The sequence below is a fragment of the Triturus cristatus genome, chromosome 1_2 (assembly GCF_964204655.1).
Source record: "Triturus cristatus chromosome 1_2, aTriCri1.1, whole genome shotgun sequence".
Taxonomy (NCBI): Eukaryota; Metazoa; Chordata; class Amphibia; order Caudata; family Salamandridae; genus Triturus; species Triturus cristatus.
This window is the reverse complement of record NC_140580.1, coordinates 277,329,101-277,349,895: the sequence shown is the minus strand read 5'-3', so window position 1 is coordinate 277,349,895 and position 20,795 is coordinate 277,329,101. Positions and strand designations below refer to the sequence as shown.

At 46.2% G+C, this 20,795-nt stretch overlaps 1 protein-coding gene across 6 annotated transcripts in view; it reads left to right on the top strand.

Annotated features, from left to right (window-relative positions):
* Window positions 1–20,795, top strand: part of LOC146867157 (uncharacterized) — a 1,274,092-nt gene that overhangs the window by 1,221,729 nt on the left and 31,568 nt on the right. For all 6 annotated transcript variants that reach the window (XM_085603699.1, XM_085603695.1, XM_085603693.1 and 3 more), the window contains 2 exons: window positions 4,145–4,231; window positions 11,518–11,604. In XM_085603699.1, coding sequence (XP_085459825.1) covers window positions 4,145–4,231; window positions 11,518–11,604 — 174 coding nt within the window. The remainder of the gene's footprint in view (window positions 1–4,144; window positions 4,232–11,517; window positions 11,605–20,795) is intronic.

The following is a 20,795-nucleotide window of genomic DNA, read 5'->3' as shown; positions in this document are numbered from 1 at the left end:
CAGGAAACGGATGATGTCTTGAGTAGATTTATTGAGAGGTTCCATGGAAGAGGAGCTATCTTGGAAGCAGCCAGCTCCAACAGACACCAACTCAAGAATAATCAATGTACATTCTAGAGTAACTAAGCAGCAGGAGAACATTCTTAAAGGAACCAATACATTACAATTAAAGATAAACTATAACAAGGGGATTCATTAAGCAGAGTAAACATTATCTAACTAAACGGATTACTACATTACCTTCCCTTCTCCTAAGAAAAAAAATAAAAAGTTTAATCTCAATACCTAGCAGGTATAACTACATTACGGGAACTCCTCCTGGCATTCCCTGGGACAGATTCTGTCCCGAGCGAAAAGCTACTATCATGCTTGGAGGATACATGCTGAGCAGGATATTGAATTTTGGCAACCTTTTCTTAAGTTCCACCAAAATCCACCTTTGACTTGAATAGCATTCCCCACCATCTTAATTACCTTGACAGGTGGACCGAATCTGCTTTCACCTTTATTAACATGAATAGACTTCTTGATCTTAACAGTATCCCCAACTTTGAGGATAGAGGTCTTCGAACCTTTCTTAGTGTCGAAACAATCTTTCTGCTTAGCTTGGGTGAAAGAAACATTACTTTTAACAATAGACATCAATTACTGTACATTTGACTCAGCATTAATCCACTTAGACATCCACCCTGGACGAAAAGAAGTAGTAGGCTTCCTTCCCCTCATCAGTTCAAAAGGGGACACTTTGGTGGATGAATGTTGGGTGGTTCCATAGAACCATATCATGCTCTTAAGGAATTTGACAATATCATGGTTGCTGGCTTTAGCCCATTTCACGCAGTCCCCAATCACTCGATTCATCCTTTCAACAAGTCCATTCCCTTGAGGATGATAAAGGGAACTCTTTATAAGTTTTACACCAGAAACAGACGAGAAAGATTCAAAATCCTTACTGATGAACTGTTTCCCATTGTCTGAAACAAGTAGTTCAGGAAATCCTTCTCTACACCAGACCATGCTTAAAAAATCAATAATGCGTTTAGTGTCAGCTTATCTAACCAGTTTGTACTCAGGCCACTTGGATGCGTAGTCAACCAAAACCAAAATAAATCTTGAATAACCATTGAGTGTCATATAAGGTCCCATGACATCTACACCAAGTTTGACCCAAGGACGGTCAGGACACTCAACAGGCATAAGAGGAGAAACCTAAAATTTAAGGGACTTGTCTGATGATTTGCAAATACAACAATCCGTCACAAACTCATCAATCTCTGAGTCCATTCATGGCCACCAAAATGTGTCACGAATACGACGCTTGGTGGAAGAGGAACCCAAATGTCCTTCATGAGCTCTAACAATAATCCCATTCCTGAACAAGTGTGGAGGAATAAGTTTGTCATTATGCAACAAAATACCATCTTCCATAGAAATTTCATCCTCAATTATAGAAAATGGTTGAAGTGAAGGAGGCAGAACCTTTTCTCTTGGCCACCCGCTCCTAACAATATTACATACATCTTGAAGTATACAGTCATTGGAAAATGCTACTCTCCATTCATCCTCAGAATAAAACTTGAGCTCAGGAATGTCCACATCTGCCACAAGACAATCTTCACAATCCTCTTCAATGAGGTCAGAAAAGGAAACTTCATCCTCTTGAAAATCTGTGGGAGGAAAATGAGAAAGAAAGTCTGCCCTCCCGTTCTTACCCCCAGAGATGTGTCTGATATCGAATTGATATTGCAACAACTTGGTAACCATTCTCATGATTCTGGGAGTGCAACACTTACTCAGACTACCACCCAAGATATTGACAAGAGGCTTGTGGTTAGTCTGAAGTAAAAAACGCTTTCCCCACACATATGGGTGAAACTTTTTAATGGCCCATGAGCAGGCCAACAATTCCTTCTCAATGACTGAGTATTGCAATTCAGATTCTCAGTACTCTAGATGCAAACCCAATGGTTTTCTCTACTCCATCCTCCACTTGTGTCAGGGTGGCACCTAATCCCACTTGACTAGCATCAACGGTTAAACAGCATGGTAAACTAGGGTCAAAAGGTTTGAGCACAGCACTTTTTCTTAAGAGATCTTTAACTTCCCCAAATGCGGACACACATTCATTGCTCCAAGCAAATCTAGTCCCCTTTTTAAGGAGATTACTGATGGGGCAGACGGATGTATGAAGTTACAACGCATGCTGTTACAACGCATGCTGTTACAACGCATGCTGTTACAACGAAAGTTTTACAACGCGAGTGCATTGACAACGCAGGACATTACAACGCAAGTCTTTACATCGACTTGCACTAGATGGCGTGCTAACATTAAAAAAGTGTAATTTACTATTCCAACTCCAGTCCACGTAACAGTAGGGAAGGTGTTGGGATAGTAAACTACACTATTTTTAATGTTAGCACGCCATCTAGTGCAAGTCGATGTAAAGACTTGCATTGTAATGTCCTGCGTTGTCAATGCACTCGCGTTGTAACAGTTTCGTTGTAATGGTAGTGCGTTGGAAAAGTTGCGTTGTAAAGGTTGTTCCCCGGGGCAGACTATTGTGGCATAATGGGGAATACACAAAGACCCAAAAGAGATTTTCTCCAGTTTTGTCAGTGGGAGTGGAAGCATTGGTAATGGCCTCCAGGAGACCAGGTCTAGGTGTAACACCATCTTGAGTGAGAATATGACCTAAGTATTCTACTCCGGTACGAAAAAGTTTGCATTTTTCTAGTTTTAAAACAACTCCATGTTGCTGAAATAAACCCAACACTTTGTGCAAAATGAGGTCATGTGAAGAAACATCCTTGGCAAAGATCAGTACATCCTCTTGAAAAACGAGGACTCCGTCAACTCCCTTAAGGATGTTGGACATCACCCTCTGAAATACCGACGCAGCCGGTGCTAAGCCAAAAGGCATGCGTCGATTGAAACGTGCCTCGAGGGGACACAAAAGCAGTGAGATGACGGGAATCCGGATGCAACTCAAGCTGGTGATATGCGCTGGCCAGGTCAAGCTTGGTGAAGAATATGGCACCTTTGGTGGATGCAAACAGATCAATCATTTTCGGAAGAGGGATGTGAGTCAACCCAGATCTCCTTAATGAGGGACCTTAAGTCAACACACACCCTGAGTTGAACACACCTCTTCCTAGCAACAACCAAAGGCGAAAACCAAAGGGAGGACTCAGTATAGCAAAAGGATTCATGAAGCAGAGTAAACATTATCTAACTAAACGGATTACTATAGACTCTTGGCAAGCATGATGTCTTTTAATGCCTACAGCATGTGAGCACCCAACATCACTTCTGAGGATGCTGATCTCCTTCTTTTAATGCTTGGCTCTGCTTGCCGCTTCAAGGAGAGTACACCTCCATTAACTCTTCAGAATAGAACACTGCTTACAGGCAAACCCAATTTTCCACTCTGGTCCATGTTGCCCACTGGAGCCTCCAACTCCCATGCCAGGCAAGAGGGGGACATAAACGAGATCATGCGCTTCAGTCCGGTGGGACCTCTGCAGCAGTCGATCACTGTCATCGGACGGAGAGACTGGGAAAAATCCAAATGCATGAAAAGATATATGGGCATATCCACACACAAATTAAAACACCCTAACATAGTTTCCAGGTTAAAATGTAATGTCAATTGCACTAGGGTTTCTGCCTGGGAGGTGGGTCCACCGGGGCTGGTGCACATTAAGACAGTACTAGACAGCCTTCTTAGACCATCAGTACAGCAAAATGTTGATGTCATTTAAAGTCTCAACTATGTAGCTAGGGGAAAGAGAGCTTCAAAACAGAAAAGATTAATTATGCTACGGGGTTCCAAAAATCTTTGGACTGGAACTGGATAACACCTCATTAGTAAGAACCGTGACAATCAGGAAAAGCATAGGGGTAATATGTACTCAAAAGCAACAGCTCTAATTAGCACATTCCCATTAACACCCTCCTGCGGTTTTCCGATATGCATCTTAACTGACATGTTTTATGGTGACTGGTGAGTGTACCCCTCTGATAAAATATGTTACTTGGAAATTTATGAGGCAGTCAAACACTTGAATATTCTGTGCAGCCATTACAACATAGTATTTTCTAAGTGACCATTTCATATTTGTTTTTTTATGTTTTTTTCTAGTGCCTTGCTCCAGACCTTTGACTTGAGAACTTCAGATGAGACCCTTTACGAAAAATATGAATCTCCTGCAGATAACTATGTAAACGGGTATGGCACACACCCCTTGTGGGGATTTAAGGATAAACCAAATATTGTGTCTCTGCAAAGAAAAACTTCATTTCTTTTTAGGTCTAGCATTAGTTCAGACTTTTTGATTCTGCCTAATTATATGTATAATGTACTGTAAGAAATTGGGTTACTATTTGGGGAGGGTGACTAGCCACCTCAAGGAATAATTACAACCCTTGTAAATCCTCCAGGTTACTAATTTAACCTGAGCTCACCCCCCTGTAAGCAATGTCACAGACAAGACAGGCTTAAATTAGGACAATGTGTAAAGTATCTATGCAGTACTAAAACAGAAATGAAGTCAAAATTGAAAACAATACAAATCCCAAACCGAAGTAGAAGAATAGATTAGAATTTAATGAATAAATGATGACACTAAAATGACCACAGTTCTATATGGGGAACAGGAGATATGACTTTTAAAAGTTTTAACCCCTTCGCTGCAAGGCCTTTCCCCCCCCTGTGCTAAGCCTGTTATTTGCTATTTGGGGTAGTTCGCGCTTAGGCCCCTGTAACTTTTTGACCACATAAGGTATCCATGCCAAATTTGCGTCCTTTTCTTCCAACATCCTGGGGACTCTAAAGGTACCCAGGGTTTGTGAATTCCCCAGAAATTAGCCAAAATACAGCTAAACTTTGTTTCTTTTGGGAAAAATTGGAAAAAAGTGCTGCAAATGAAAGTGTCTGGGTTTTTCCCTACAAATGGTATCAAAAAACGGTTTGTGGGGCTGAAATCACCATTTTCCCAGCTTTTAGGGAATGACAGACTTTTGTCAGAAAAACAAAAGATTTTACACAGTTTTGCCATTTTTCTGGGACATAGCCTATTATTGCTATGTTTTGTGCTTTCAACCTCCTTCCGGTTAATGGTAGACATGGGTATGAAAGCAATAATGGATCCTGGAAAGCTATACATTTTTGAAAAGTAGACAACATTCTAAATTCATCAAGGGGTCATTTGTGTAGATCCTTCAAGGTTTCTTTATAGAAACTAACAGTTAAATATAGGAAGAATTGAAAATTAGTTGGAAAAAACAGACTTTTGTGTCAACGTTTTCACCTGTAACTTCTTCTTATTATGACATCTCTTTGAAAGCAATATACTGTTACATCCGCTAGACTTTTCTGGTTGTGGGGATACATAGGACTTGTAGGTTCACCAAGAACCAGACGAACCCAGAGCCAGAAACTGAGCAGCGACTTGCAATAGTTTTTTATTATGTACCGAGTATATAGCAATTATTCTGGGAAAATGTATACATGGAAAAATCGGTATGAAAGACACCTATGTATTTCTGAAATGGGAACAAAATATAGAGTTTAGAAACAGTAGATATTTTCACATTTCCGAAATTGGGAATACTCATACTAGCATGAAAATTATCGATCATTTTCAAAATTACTTTTTTTTTACACATTGTCTTTCATTTGGAAGGCAGAAATGCATCGTAAGTCAATAGGTAATAACAGTTGCTTTACAAATCTGAATTACCCTAAGTCTCCCGATGAAAATGGTACCTCACTTGTGTGGGTAGACAGAGTGCCCGCAACAGGAAACAGCTCAAAACACAACGTGACCAACACCACATTTTCACAATGAAAAATTACCCTTTTTTTTCAAAGTGCCTTGTTGTAGTTTTTTAACCCTAGCTCTGCCGGCACATAGGGACACCTAGCAAACCTATACATTTTTTAAAACTAGACACCCAGGGAAATCCAGGATGGGGTGACTTGACTTGCTCTCACCAGGTTCTGTTACCCAGAATCCCTTGCAAACCAAAAAAAAATGTTTTTAAAAACCCATTTTCCTCGCATTTCTGTGGTGGAAAGTTCTGGACTCTGCGTGGATCCACAAATTTTCACGCACCCCGCGTTCCCCAAAGTCTTCTAAGAAAAATGCTACCTCACTGGTGTGGGTAGGCCTAGTACCCGCAACAGGAAACGGCGCAAAACGCAACGTGGACACACCACAATTTCACAGTGAAAAATGACCCTTTTTTGGCAAACTGCCTAGCTGTCGTTTTTTAACCCTAGCTCTGCTGGCACCTAGGGAAACCTAGCAAACCTAAATATTTTTGAAAACTAGATACCCAGGGGAATCCAGGATTCGGTGACTTGTCTGGCTTTCACCAGGTTCTGTTACCCAGAATCCCTTGCAAACCTAAAAATTTGTCAAAGAAAACACATTTTCCTCACATTTCTGTAGTGGAAAGTTTTGGAATCTGCGTGGATCCACAAATTTCCACCCACCTCGTGTTCCCCAAAGTCATCAGAGAAAACTGGTACCTCACTTGTGTGGATAGGCCTAGTGCCCACAACAGGAAATGGTGCAAAACTCAACGGGGACACACCACAATTTCACAGTGAAAAATGACCCTTTTTTTGGCAAACTGCCTAGCTGTAGTTTTTTAACCCTAGCTCTGCCAGCACCTAGAGAAACCTAGCAAACCTATACATTTTTGAAAACTAGATTCCCAGGGAAATCCAGGATGAAGTGACTTGACTGCCTCTCACCAGGTTCTGTTACCCAGAATCCCTTACAAACCTACAAAATTGTAAAACAAAAAAATATTCTCCTCACATTTCTGTGGTGGAAAGTGCTGGAATCTGCGTGGATCCACAAATTTCCACCCACCCCGCGTTCCCCAAAGTCTTCCGAGAAAAATGTTACCTCACTTGTGTGGGTGAGCCTAGTGCTCGCGACAGGAAACGGCGCAAAACACAACGTGGACACACCACAATTTCACAGTGAAAAATGACCCTTTTTTGGCAAAGTGCCTAGCTGTAGTTTTTGAACCCTAGCTCTGCCAGCACCTAGGGAAACCTAGCAAATCTATACATTTTTGAAAACCAGACACCCAGGGGAATCCAGGATGGGGTGACTTGTCTGGCTCTCACCAGGTTCTGTTACCCAGAATGCCTTGCAAACCTAAAAATGTGTCCCAATAAATACATTTTCCTCACATATATGTGGTGGAAAGTTCTGGAATCTCCTTGGATCCACAAATTTCCACCCACCCCGCATTCCCCAAAGTCTTCTGAGAAAAATGTTATCTCACTTGTGTGGGTGGGCCTAGTGCCTGCGACAGGAAACGACGCAAAACACAACGTGGACACACCACAATTTCACAGTGAAAAATTAACTTTTTGGGCAAAGTGCCTAGCTGTAGTTTTTTAACCCTAGCTCTGCCGGCACCTAGGGAAACCTAGCAAACCTATACATTTTTGAAAACTAGATACCCAGGGAATTCCAGGATGGGGTGACTTGACTGCCTCTCACCAGGTTCTGTTACCCAGAATCCCTTCCAAGCCTACAAAACTGTAAAAACAAAAACCAGTTTCTTCACATTTCTGTGGTGGAAAGTTCTGGAATCTGGTGGATCCACAAATTATCACCCACCCCGCGTTCCCCAAAGTCTTCCGAGAAAAATGTTACCTCACTTGTGTTGGTGGGCCTACTGCCCCCGACAGGAAATGGCGCAAAAAAACACAACATGGACACACAACAAGGACTTGCTCTTTGGTTACAGGTTTAAGGATCATTCCATAAAGTCCTTGGTGGAACCACCCTAGGATGTTTAACCATTTAACAGCAACATAGATCTTCCCTTTTATTCTTCTTCCTTTAAAGCACAACTCCTCGTCAAAAAAAAACAAAAGTTCAGTTTTCTGACCCTCGAATGACACAGGTCTCAGGAGGAAGAAGGGTTTGAGTACCTTCCCAAGTTTCATCAAACGTTTTTTTCGTGATCATGGTTATTTTAGCACCAGAGTCAACTAAGAGCTTGATACACTTGCTTCCTACAGAAATATCAACAATGGGTTCAACACAGGATTTAGGATCACCTTCAATGACATCGCCAGCAGTATAGTCAGAAACAACAGAAACTACTTCAGAGTCAGAAGAAGACTCAGAGTCAACTATACATATAGCAGGTTTCTTAAAACTCTTTTGTCCTTTTAACTTTAGACAAACTTTTGCAAAATGTCCTACTTTTTTGCAATAATTGCAAGTGACATTGGAAGCAGGACAGCGTGATCCCTTAGAATGAGGTGGGTTACCGCATCTTAAACATACCGTAGACTCCGCATTACCTGATGTACCGGATTTAGTTGGCTTGCTAAAATTGTTGGTATTACTTTTAAAAGTTTTTTTGACAGGCTTAACAGATGAATTGAGGTTAATAGCATTAACAGGTTCTACAACTTTTTCCTCTAATTCTTTTAGAGAGACCATAGAAATTTCTATACTCTTACCTAATTTAATAGTTTCATCTAGAGACGGATCCCCCATAGTAAGTAATTTCTGTCTAATATTTTTGTCTCTACAATGTCACACAAATTGGTCTCTGATGAGTTAGTCTGTAAAGTTTTCAAACCTACAGTCTGCTGCCAACCTGCGCAAAACAGAAATATAGGAATCAATATCTTCACTTTCAAATTGCTTCCTCTTAAAAAATGTATGCCTGAGAACCATGAGGCTTGGCTGCTTGTCAAAGCGAAGTTTGAACTTCTGTACAGTTTCTCTGTATTCATCGTTCAGTGCGCCATCATCTTGAGGTAGATCTGGTAAATGCTTGAACACAGACCTTTCTTTCAAAACCTAGAGAATGTAAGAGTACACATTTCTTTCTATCTGCGCTGAATCTAGCTGCACCTATAGCTCCTAGGTTTCAAAGGCGTCATGCCAAACCTCCCATCTGCTTGCTGGTTCTCCAGGAGTGTCCAAAAATGCTGGAGGAGGATTGACTGACTGAAGGGTACACATGGTAGGTGAAAAAAAAAAGAAAAAGAAAAGACAAAATGTTGAAACGAGTATAGTGTGTGTGTATCACAGTATGAAACACACAGCTAGAAATATGGATAAAAAATATACATAAAAAGATGTGAATCTCATCGTGAAATGTGCGTTGAAGAAACATTGGTGTGTACATCACCAAGTGAAATACACAAGTATGAGATGAAACAAGGTGTGTGTGTCACCGTAAAATGCACACTGAACAAATGAGATGGTGTGTGCATCACACGCGAAGCACAGAATATGAGGAACACAAGCTGTGTGTACCAGCGATGAAACTTCCAGAAAACTGAAAAAAAAACGAAGAGTTGAACTTAAAGATGATGAGCTGTGCGCATCAGCGTTAAAATTTGTAAGCTGAGCGCAACATGAGGTTCAACTGAAAGGATGATAACAAATTGTGTCCATTATCCTTTTAAATCTGCAACTTGCATTTAAATATACGTGGAGATAAGCTGTGCGCATCAGCATTAATGCTTGCAGTCTGAGGGCGGCATTAGCTGTAGCGTGGTAGCTTGGTTGCTAGGGAACCGGACACGCTTGGAAAAACTGGCCCCTAACACAGGAAAGAACAAAGGCGTGTTGAAGGTCATGCGCAGACATGACAAGGCATCGAGAAGGAAAGATAGAGTGTCTTCATACATAGGCGCCTGCAGGCATGCAGTCAAAGACGTGCTGATGGTGACAAAGACGAAGAGAGTGCTCGCGCAGAGATGGCTGCGCTGCATGCACACAATCTCTTCTCTCGCAGCAAGGAACGTAGAAGATGCCAGATAACGGAATGCTCAGGAGAGCAAAGCAGAATTTAAAATGATGCGCAGAGTAGGCGTAATGGTGCAGCAGCGATAGGAAAATTGCACAGGGCTCGAGGCAAAGTCTTGATCAGAGCGAGGCAGAATTTTAAATGATGCGCTGGGTAGGCGTAGAGACGCAGCAGCGATAGAAAAATGCACAGGGCTTGAGGCAAAGTCTTGAGAAGCAACAGTGAAAAAGTCAGGAAAGACCACGTAGTGGGGTCGAGAACAGACGTAAAGTAAATGAAATAAAAACGCCCTACCGTGTTAGCTGACTTGAAGTGGTAGAATCTTAAAATCGCTGTTGTAATCTCTTGTGGGCAAGCACACAGGCAAGAGAGGAGTAGAGTCACATAGGAGAAAGTAAGCTGGAGACTTGAGGTGGAGATTGAAGGAGTCTTTAAACTTGAGGTTGAGGAAAACAGATCTGAGGCATGAGGCTTGAGGCTTGAAGCTTGAGAAGTCTTGATTGTAGTTAAATCTCTCAAATAAGAGATAACTTGCACGCTGGGTGGTCCATGTAACCAGGATCATTGCCAATCAAATGTAGTAAGGAACCAGGAAACGGTTGATGTCTTGAGTAGATTTATTGAGAGGTTCCATGGAAGAGGAGCTAGCTTGGAAGCAGCCAGCTCCAACAGACACCAACTCAAGAATAATCAATGTACATTCTAAAGTAATAAGCAGCAGGAGAGCATTCTTCAAGGAACCAATACATTACAATTAAAGATAACCTATAGCAAAAGGATTCATGAAGCAGAGTAAACAATATCTAACTAAACGGATTACTACAGCATGATGTCTTTTAATGCCTACAGCACGTGAGCACCCAACATCACTTCTGAGGATGCTGATCTCCTTCTTTTAATGCTTGGCTCTGATTGCCGCTTCAAGGAGAGTACACCGCAATTAACTCTTCAGAATAGAACACTGTTTACAGGCAAACCCAATTTTCCACTCTGGTCCATATTGCCCACTGGAGCCTCCAACTCCCATGCCAGGCAAGAGGGGGACATAAACGAGATCATGCGCTACAGTCCGGTGGGACCTCTGCAGCAGTCGATCACTGTCATCGGACGGAGAGACTGGGAAAAATCCAAATGCATGAAAAGATATATGGGCATATCCACACACAAATTAAAACACCCTAACATAGTTTCCAGGTTAAAATGTAATGTCAATTGCACTAGGGTTTCTGCCTGGGAGGTGGGTCCACCGGGGCTGGTGCACATTAAGACAGTACTAGACAGCCTTCTTAGACCATCAGTACAGCAAAATGTTGATGTCATTTAAAGTCTCAACTATGTATCTAGGGGAAAGAGAGCTTCAAAACAGAAAAGATTAATTATGCTACGGGGTTCCAAAAATCTTTGGACTGGAACTGGATAACACCTCATTAGTAAGAACCGTGACAATCATGAAAAGCATAGGGGTAATATGTACTCAAAAGCAACAGCTCTAATTAGCACATTCCCATTAACACCCTCCTGCGGTTTTCCGATATGCATCTTAACTGACATGTTTTATGGTGACTGGTGAGTGTACCCCTCTGATAAAATATGTTACTTGGAAATTTATGAGGCAATCAAACACTTGAATATTCTGTGCAGCCATTACAACATAGTATTTTCTAAGTGACCATTTCATATTTGTTTTTTTATGTTTTTTTCTAGTGCCTTGCTCCAGACCTTTGACTTGAGAACTTCAGATGAGACCCTTTACGAAAAATATGAATCTCCTGCAGTTAACTATGTAAACGGGTATGGCACACACCCCTTGTGGGGATTTAAGGATAAACCAAATATTGTGTCTCTGCAAAGAAAAACTTCATTTCTTTTTAGGTCTATCATTAGTTCAGACTTTTTGATTCTGCCTAATTATATGTATAATGTACTGTAAGAAATTGGGTTACTATTTGGGGAGGGTGACTAGCCACCTCAAGGAATAATTACAACCCTTGTAAATCCTCCAGGCTACTAATTTAACCTGAGCTCACCCCCCTGTAAGCAATGTCACAGACAAGACAGGCTTAAATTAGGGCAATGTGTAAAGTATCTATGCAGTACCAAAACAGAAATGAAGTCAAAATTGAAAACAATACAAATCCCAAACCGAAGTAGAAGAATAGATTAGAATTTAATGAATAAATGATGACACTAAAATGACCACAGTTCTATATGGGGAACAGGAGATATGACTTTTAAAAGTTTTAACCCCTTCGCTGCAAGGCCTTTCCCCCCTGTGCTAAGCCTTTTATTTGCTATTTGGGGTAGTTCGCGCTTAGGCCCCTGTAACTTTTTGACCACATAAGGTATCCATGCCAAATTTGCGTCCTTTTCTTCCACCATCCTGGGGACTCTAAAGGTACCCAGGGTTTGTGAATTCCCCAGAAATTAGCCAAAATACAGCTAAACTTTGTTTCTTTTGGGAAAAATTGGAAAAAAGTGCTGCAAATGAAAGTGTCTGGGTTTTTCCCTACAAATGGTATCAAAAAACGGGTTGTGGGGCTGAAATCACCATATTCCCAGCTTTTAGGGAATGACAGACTTTTGTCAGAAAAACAAAAGATTTTACACAGTTTTGCCATTTTTCTGGGACATAGCCTATTATTGCTATGTTTTGTGCTTTCAACCTCCTTCCGGTTAATGGTAGACATGGGTATGAAAGCAATAATGGATCCTGGAAAGCTATACATTTTTGAAAAGTAGACAACATTCTAAATTCATCAAGGGGTCATTTGTGTAGATCCTTCAAGGTTTCTTTATAGAAACTAACAGTTAAATATAGGAAGAATTGAAAATTAGTTGGAAAAAACAGACTTTTGTGTCAACGTTTTCACCTGTAACTTCTTCTTATTATGACATCTCTTTGAAAGCAATATACTGTTACATCCGCTAGACTTTTCTGGTTGTGGGGATACATAGGACTTGTAGGTTCACCAAGAACCAGACGAACCCAGAGCCAGAAACTGAGCAGCGACTTGCAATGGTTTTTTATTATGTACCGAGTATATAGCAATTATTCTGGGAAAATGTATACATGGAAAAATCGGTATGAAAGACACCTATGTATTTCTGAAATGGGAACAAAATATAGAGTTTAGAAACAGTAGATATTTTCACATTTCCGAAATTGGGAATACTCATACTAGCATGAAAATTATCGATCATTTTCAAAATTACTTTTTTTTTACACATTGTCTTTCATTTGGAAGGCAGAAATGCATCGTAAGTCAATAGGTAATAACAGTTGCTTTACAAATCTGAATTACCCTAAGTCTCCCGATGAAAATGGTACCTCACTTGTGTGGGTAGACAGAGTGCCCGCAACAGGAAACAGCTCAAAACACAACGTGACCAACACCACATTTTCACAATGAAAAATTACCCTTTTTTTTCAAAGTGCCTTGTTGTAGTTTTTTAACCCTAGCTCTGCCGGCACATAGGGACACCTAGCAAACCTATACATTTTTTTTTTTTTTTATAAAAAATTTTATTGAACAATAATTCGGTTACAAGCACGGGCCTACAACCACCAGGGCCGGCCGCTAGGTACAGAATGAAATATACATTTATCAAGGCTGCAGTCAAGTCCCGGGGCGCAGCCCCGTAGTGGCTCCGGATAGTTCTAAAGGAACAGGAGACTTAAGTCCAACAGACACAAAAACTAAAAGAAAAACAAAAGGCGAGGCATAAGGGCAAACAGTGCGGGTCAGGCTTCCTCCGGGGAACTCCAGTGCAGACCATTAAGCAGCCGGCAAAAGGAAGGAGTACCGGGAGGCTGGGGACGGGGGGGGGGGGGGTCAAGGGAGATGAACGTCCATATGTAGTTATTCCAAAAGGTGCCAGGGACCATCAAGGGTCAGGGGGACATGGCGATATCGGTGTCCACCAGGGGGGGCGTACAGATACCCCCGCGATACGCATTCCATTGCCCCCAGATTCTACCCCATGCCCCCGGCTTACCACGGGCCACATACACAGTCTTCTCCCTGAACATACACCAGTCCATATTCTCCTTCCATACTGATACGGTGGGCGGCCGTTGGGCGCCCCAAAGCTGCGCTATATCTCTCTTGGCAATCATGTTCCCCAGGGCCGCCCACCGAGTCTGAGCCGCGTTGTAATCATTGGGCTCCCACACATTCAGGACACAGCGACGCACCTACGGCAGCAGCGCAACCCCAGTGACCTGTCCCATAACCGTATGGACCCGGCGCCAGTAGTCCGCCACCTCGCGGCACTCCCACAGGATATGGAGAAAGGTGGCGCTGAGCCCACAACCCCGCTTACAGAGCCCGTCGTCGGAAAATCCCATCGAGACCAAGCGAGGACCCGTCACATACACCCGGTGAAGAATCTTGAGCTGTACCAACCGGAGACGGGCTGGAATGGCGACCTCCTTGGGGGACGACAGTGCAGACTGCCAGTCCTCGTCGTCCAATTCCACCCCATCCCCCGTCCAAGCCTCCCGGAGGCGCACAAAGAGGTCAGCCCGATGATTAATCAGTTTTTTATAAGTTAAAGAAATGGTACTGTCAGGGACATGTCCGTCAAGTATGCGGTCCTCGAGGGGCGAGGAAACCGGGATCTTGGTCCCCTCCCCAAAGACCGAGAGCAGGGCGTGTCGAACCTGGGCATAGCGGAAGAACTCCCTGTCCGTAAGCTCGTATTCGGCCTGGAGCGCCGCGAAAGTCTTAACCGTGCCCTTATGCCACAGGTCTCCCACTTTGCTGATACCAATCGTATCCCACTGGTCAAACCCCTTCGTAGTCCAGAGGCTGCCCAGGCGGTCGGAGGCAAACAAAGGAGTAGCACATGTTAGTCGCTCACTCCAGCCCGTGGCCGCAGTGGCAGCCCTCCAGGTCCGCACCGCAATCTTAGTAGGACCCGTAAGGGTCCGGCCAGCCGAGCGGGAGTAAAGTGCCCTGTTATAGTTCCCACTGGGAAGCAGGAACTTGTCCATCTCATATGCCGGATTCAAGCCAGGCGCATACGTGGCATGGTTAATGGCCGATAGCTGCGAGGCCCAATAGTACCTGCGAATGTCAGGAAGCGCGATGCCCCCGTCGTACCAGGGGAGAGTAAGCTTAGCAAGAGCAATACGCGCCCGCCCGTCCCACACCAGTCTCCTCTGCAGGCTCTCCACCTCCCGAAAGTAGGCCACCGGGATAACGTCGAAGGAGTTCTGGAGTGCATAGAGGAACCTGGGAAGGGACATCATTTTGAACAGCGCGGCCCGACCCAGCGGGGACAGGGGCAGCCTGCACCACCGGGCCGTGTCCTCTCGCAATCGCCGGAGTGGACGCAGGAGATTCTGCTCATAGCGAGCCACCGGGTCCAGCGAAACGTATATCCCCAGGTACTTAAAGCCGCTCAGAGATATTTGGATCGGAAGCCGAGGCGGCAGGAGAGGAGGACCACCAGAGATGGGATAGACGCAGGATTTAGACCAATTGATCGTGAGACCCGAATTGTTCCCAAAGGAAGTCAGAACGTCAAAGAGGACGTTGAGCGACTGCCGCGGTGAGGTGAGATACAGGAGAATATCGTCCGCATACAGCGAGACCCGATCTTCGAAGCCCGGGGCCCACCGGATACCCCTAAGCGAGGGCTCCCAGCGGAGCCAAGCAGCGAGTGGCTCCAGGGCGAGAGCAAAGAGCAAAGGGGACAACGGGCACCCCTGCCTCGTGCCCCTGCCGAGGGCAAAGGGCCGAGAGACCCGCCCATTCACCACCACCTGAGCCATGGGTCCCGTGTAAAGAAGCTTCACCCAGCCAATAAATCCTTCCCCAAAGCCAAATTTAGCCAAGACAGCCCAGAGGAATGGCCACTCGATGGTGTCAAAAGCCATCGTGGCATCCAAAGAAACCAGCACGGCCGGTTCGGAGAGGAGCTCCGCCCTGGCCAGGGCGCCGTGAAGACGCCGCAAGTTAAGAGCGGTGTTGCGGTGCGGGATGAAGCCGCATTGGTCCGGATGAATAAGATCGCACACGACGCTCAACAAACGATTGGCAAGGACTTTCGCCAGGATTTTAGGCTCTGCATTTAGCAGTGAAATAGGCCGGTAAGAAGTACAGCGGTCTCGCGGCTTGCCCTCCTTGGGGATCACGACTATCGTGGCCAAACGCTGGTCAGCCGGAAGGGAACCCGCTGCAAGAGACTCACGGAACATGCGACTGAGAAAGGGCGCAAGCTTATCGGGGCGCAATTTATATAGCTCAATGGGCAGACCGTTGGGACCCATAGCCTTGCCCGAGCGAAGGGAGCGGATCGCGGTCGCTATTTCATCCGCCGACAAGGGGGCGTCCAGCCGCTCACGGTCCTCAACGGACAGGCCGGGCAAGGCAATATCCCTCAGTAGAAGGCGAGAGTCGTCCTCATCTCTGTCAGTCACTGGGGAGTACACAGCCCGGAGGTGGTCGGCGAAACATTCCACAATATCATCCGGCTCAGTCACACACACACCTTCCGCAGCACGCAACTCCGGGACCACACGATTCACTCTCTCCTTTTTGTCCAGCCACGCAATCAACTTTCCCGCCTTGTCCCCGGCGTCGTACAGTCGACCCTGCTGCTCCCTATACATAGTTTTGGCCGCGTCAGTGACCAGGGACCTATATTCAAACTGTTTCAGGCTAAGAGCATGGAGCCCGTCCGGAGTGACATTCGCCTCCAAGGCCGACTCCAGCCCCGAGATGTCAGTCTCCAGCCTCACCACTGCCTCACTCTTGACCTTCTTAGCCACCACTATCTGGGAGAGGGCGTGTCCGCGGATCACGGTTTTAAAGGCTTCCCACAGGGACATTGCAGACGACACCGACCCCTCGTTATCAAGGAAGTATTGGTCCATAGCCTTAACCAGGCTGTCGCGAGTCGTAGGGTCTCGCAGGTACCATGGGTTAATGGGAGCGATCCGCCCTGCAGACCGCGACCCGGTGTCAAAAAGAAGCCACAGCGGAGAATGGTCGGAGATACCCCGCGCCAGGTGCCTGACCTCTCTAATCCGACCAGTCTGCGCCGCGGGCATAAGGAAGTAGTCTAACCTAGAGAGACTCCCATGCGCCCCCGAGTGAAAGGTGAACTGACATTGGGTCGGATGCATTAATCTCCAGCTATCCACCAGGCCGAAGGTCTCCAACATCCCACCCAGCCATGCCTGGGCAGCGGGGAGGGTCCTTGGTGGGTGACGATCCAGTTCACCCGAAACCACAGAATTAAAGTCCCCGCCCATGAGCAGGAGGCTGTCCGGAAGGTCAAGCAGCATTCGACCCAAGTCAGTGAAGGTGGAGTTCTGGAGGCCCGGGGGGACGTAGACTGAAACCAGGGTAAGGGGCTGCCCCTCCCACCTCCCAATCAAACACACATAGCGCCCTCTGTCATCCGAGACTATCTTAGTGATCTCCACCGGAAGGGAGGTTCGCAGGAGAATGCCCACCCCCCTGGAACCAGTTGTGAAACCAGAATGGGCTACGAGGCGATATCCCCCCCTGTTCATTGCATGACAAACATTACCAACCAGATGCGTCTCCTGGAGAAACACCACATCAGGAGTCAAACGACGCAAATATTGCAGCACTACACCCCGCTTAATACGGTCCCCCAACCCATTGACGTTCCATGACATAAGCCTCAACCCGTCCCCCCCCATCCCCTCCAATAGATCAAGGGTCCCCCAGCCTGCAGCACTGTTCCCAGATGTGGACAAAAATCAATACCTCGCCCTGTAAACAAAAAACACACAACAAAACAACCCCTCCTCCCCCCCAACCCCACCCCAAGTCCAACTCCCCCCACCCTGCACCCCTGCGGGCCAAAAAACCCCCCCAACTTGCAGTGTGCCTGTCGCCCCACTAACCCCATTCTACGAAAAGACCCCGGAGGAGGAAAGGGACCCGTCCCCGCCCGCCCCCCTCACAGGTCCTGGTGAAACACAATATACAAAAGAAGTAAGACCCAACTGAACAGTGCAAAACGGCAAAATCAAGGACCAAAAGTCATTCTAAAGGGGACCCGTCACCTGCGGTGCCCGCAGAGGGTCCGGGACGGCCACCTCCGTCCGGCAGCGAGTCCAGCCAGTCACTTGCGGCCACAGGAGAGTCAAAAAAGGCTGTCCGATCCCCATGTTCCATTCGGAGTTTTGCAGGGTAGAGCATCGAATACTTTAGGCCCAGCTCGCGGAGACGACGCTTCACCCCAAGGAATCCCATCCGCTGTTTCTGGACCAGTTGCGTGAAGTCCGGGTAAAAATTGATGGTCGAGTTCTCGTGACGAACCGGGCCGTGGGTCCGTGAGGCCTGCAGAATAGCGTCGCGGTCCCTGTAGTGGAATAGTTTGGCCACGATAGGCCTCGGGGGGGCCCCCGGCCGTGGCCGACCGCCCGGAACTCGATGGGCCCGCTCCACGGCAAAGAACTTACTTAGGCCAGCCGGGGACAACTGTTGCAGGATAAGTTCCTCGACCACGAGGTCAACCGGGCGGCCGTCGGAGGACTCCGGTACACCTATGACGCGGATGTTGTTGCGTCGGGCCCGTCCCTCGAAGTCCTCAAGCCGCCGGGCCATATGATCGTTGACCACCCTGATGTCTCCAAGCGCGGCCCACAGATCCGACACCTCCGCACCGAGGGTGGAGGTCCGTGTATCGAGGGCCTGGACCCTCTCGTTAGTTTTGGAGAGGTCGGCCCGGATCAAGGTGACATCAATCGCGACGGTGTCGATCTTACGGGCCAGGGCCTCGTATTGCGTGGCGATGGTTTCCCTGATGCCAGCAATGGCGCCCATAATGTCCTGCAGGGAAAGTTCCGTAGAGACGTTCGTGCCTCCCCCTGCAGCGTCCGGGGGGAGGCCAGCAGCGCCAGGGGACCCTCTGCCCTGGGTGTAGCGGTCCATGTTGTTGCTCTGGACCGCTCCCCCGCGGAGGGAGGCCTTGGTCTTGCGCCCCTCGGGACCCCCTTTGCCCCCCATGTGAACACGGTCACTCAAGGGGACCTCCAATCAAGAGGTGTAAGGGCACCAGCAAGAAGACCTCAAAATGTCGGTATAGGGGGTCCGAGGCGATAGGCACTCTAGTGGCAGGTGGAGGAAACCTCGTGCAGAGGCCCAGGAAGCACCTCGCCACCCCGAGCGCACCCGCCAGCTGGTCTCCTGAAGTCCAAAACCGAAACCGAAAGTGGTGGATCGGCAACTGGCACCGCGCTGAAGCCGCTGTTGTTCAATTGCAGCCCGGCCCCACGGGTCACCTTCACCCCGGTCACCTCCGTCGGGTGGGTCCCAAAAGTTCCGACGACGACAACTCAGGATTCCCAGGTCCGAGTTGATTTTTGAAAAGAGATATGTGCTCAGCTGGTCTTCATCTCCCAGATTCCATAAACCACATCAGGATATTCTCAGGATAAATTCCGAGGAGCAGAAAGGGTCGGGGGAGCCCTGTGCTCACGCGACCATCTTGGATGCGCGCTAGGCTCCTCCTCCCTATACATTTTTTTAAACTAGACACCCAGGGAAATCCAGGATGGGGTGACTTGACTTGCTCTCACCAGGTTCTGTTACCCAGAATCCCTTGCAAACCTAAAAAAATGTTTTTAAAAACCCATTTTCCTCGCATTTCTGTGGTGGAAAGTTCTGGACTCTGCGTGGATCCACAAATTTTCACGCACCCCGCGTTCCCCAAAGTCTTCTAAGAAAAATGCTACCTCACTTGTGTGGGTAGGCCTAGTACCCACAATAGGAAACGGCGCAAAACGCAACGTGGACACACCACAATTTCACAGTGAAAAATGACCCTTTTTTGGCAAACTGCCTAGCTGTCGTTTTTTAACCCTAGCTCTGCTGGCACCTAGGGAAACCTAGCAAACCTAAATATTTTTGAAAACTAGATACCCAGGGGAATCCAGGATTCGGTGACATGTCTGGCTTTCACCAGGTTCTGTTACCCAGAATCCCTTGCAAACCTAAAAATTTGTCAAAGAAAACACATTTTCCTCACATTTGTGTAGTGGAAAGTTTTGGAATCTGCGTGGATCCACAAATTTCCACCCACCTCGTGTTCCCCAAAGTCTTCAGAGAAAACTGGTACCTCACTTGTGTGGATAGGCCTAGTGCCCACAACAGGAAATGGTGCAAAACTCATCGGGGACACACCACAATTTCACAGTGAAAAATGACCCTTTTTTTGGCAAACTGCCTAGCTGTAGTTTTTTAACCCTAGCTCTGCCAGCACCTAGAGAAACCTAGCAAACCTATACATTTTTGAAAACTAGATTCCCAGGGAAATCCAGGATGAAGTGACTTGACTGCCTCTCACCAGGTTCTGTTACCCAGAATCCCTTGCAAACCTACAAAATTGTAAAACAAAAAAATATTCTCCTCACATTTCTGTGGTGGAAAGTGCTGGAATCTGCGTGGATCCACAAATTTCCACCCACCCCGCGTTCCCCAAAGTCTTCCGAGAAAAATGTTACCTCACTTGTGTGGGTGAGCCTAGTGCTCGCGACAGGAAACGGCGCAAAACACAACGTGGACACACCACAATTTCACAGTGAAAAATGACCCTTTTTTGGCAAAGTGCCTAGCTGTAGTTTTTGAACCCTAGCTCTGCCAGTACCTAGGGAAACCTAGCAAACCTATACATTTTTGAAAACCAGACACCCAGGGGAATCCGGGATGGGGTGACTTGTCTGGCTCTCACCAGGTTCTGTTACCCAGAATGCCTTGCAAACCTAAAAATGTGTCCAAATAAATACATTTTCCTCACATATATGTGGTGGAAAGTTCTGGAATCTCCTTGGATCCACAAATTTCCACCCACCCCGCATTCCCCAAAGTCTTCTGAGAAAAATGTTATCTCACTTGTGTGGGTGGGCCTAGTGCCTGCGACAGGAAACGACGCAAAACACAACGTGGACACACCACAATTTCACAGTGAAAAATTAACTTTTTGGGCAAAGTGCC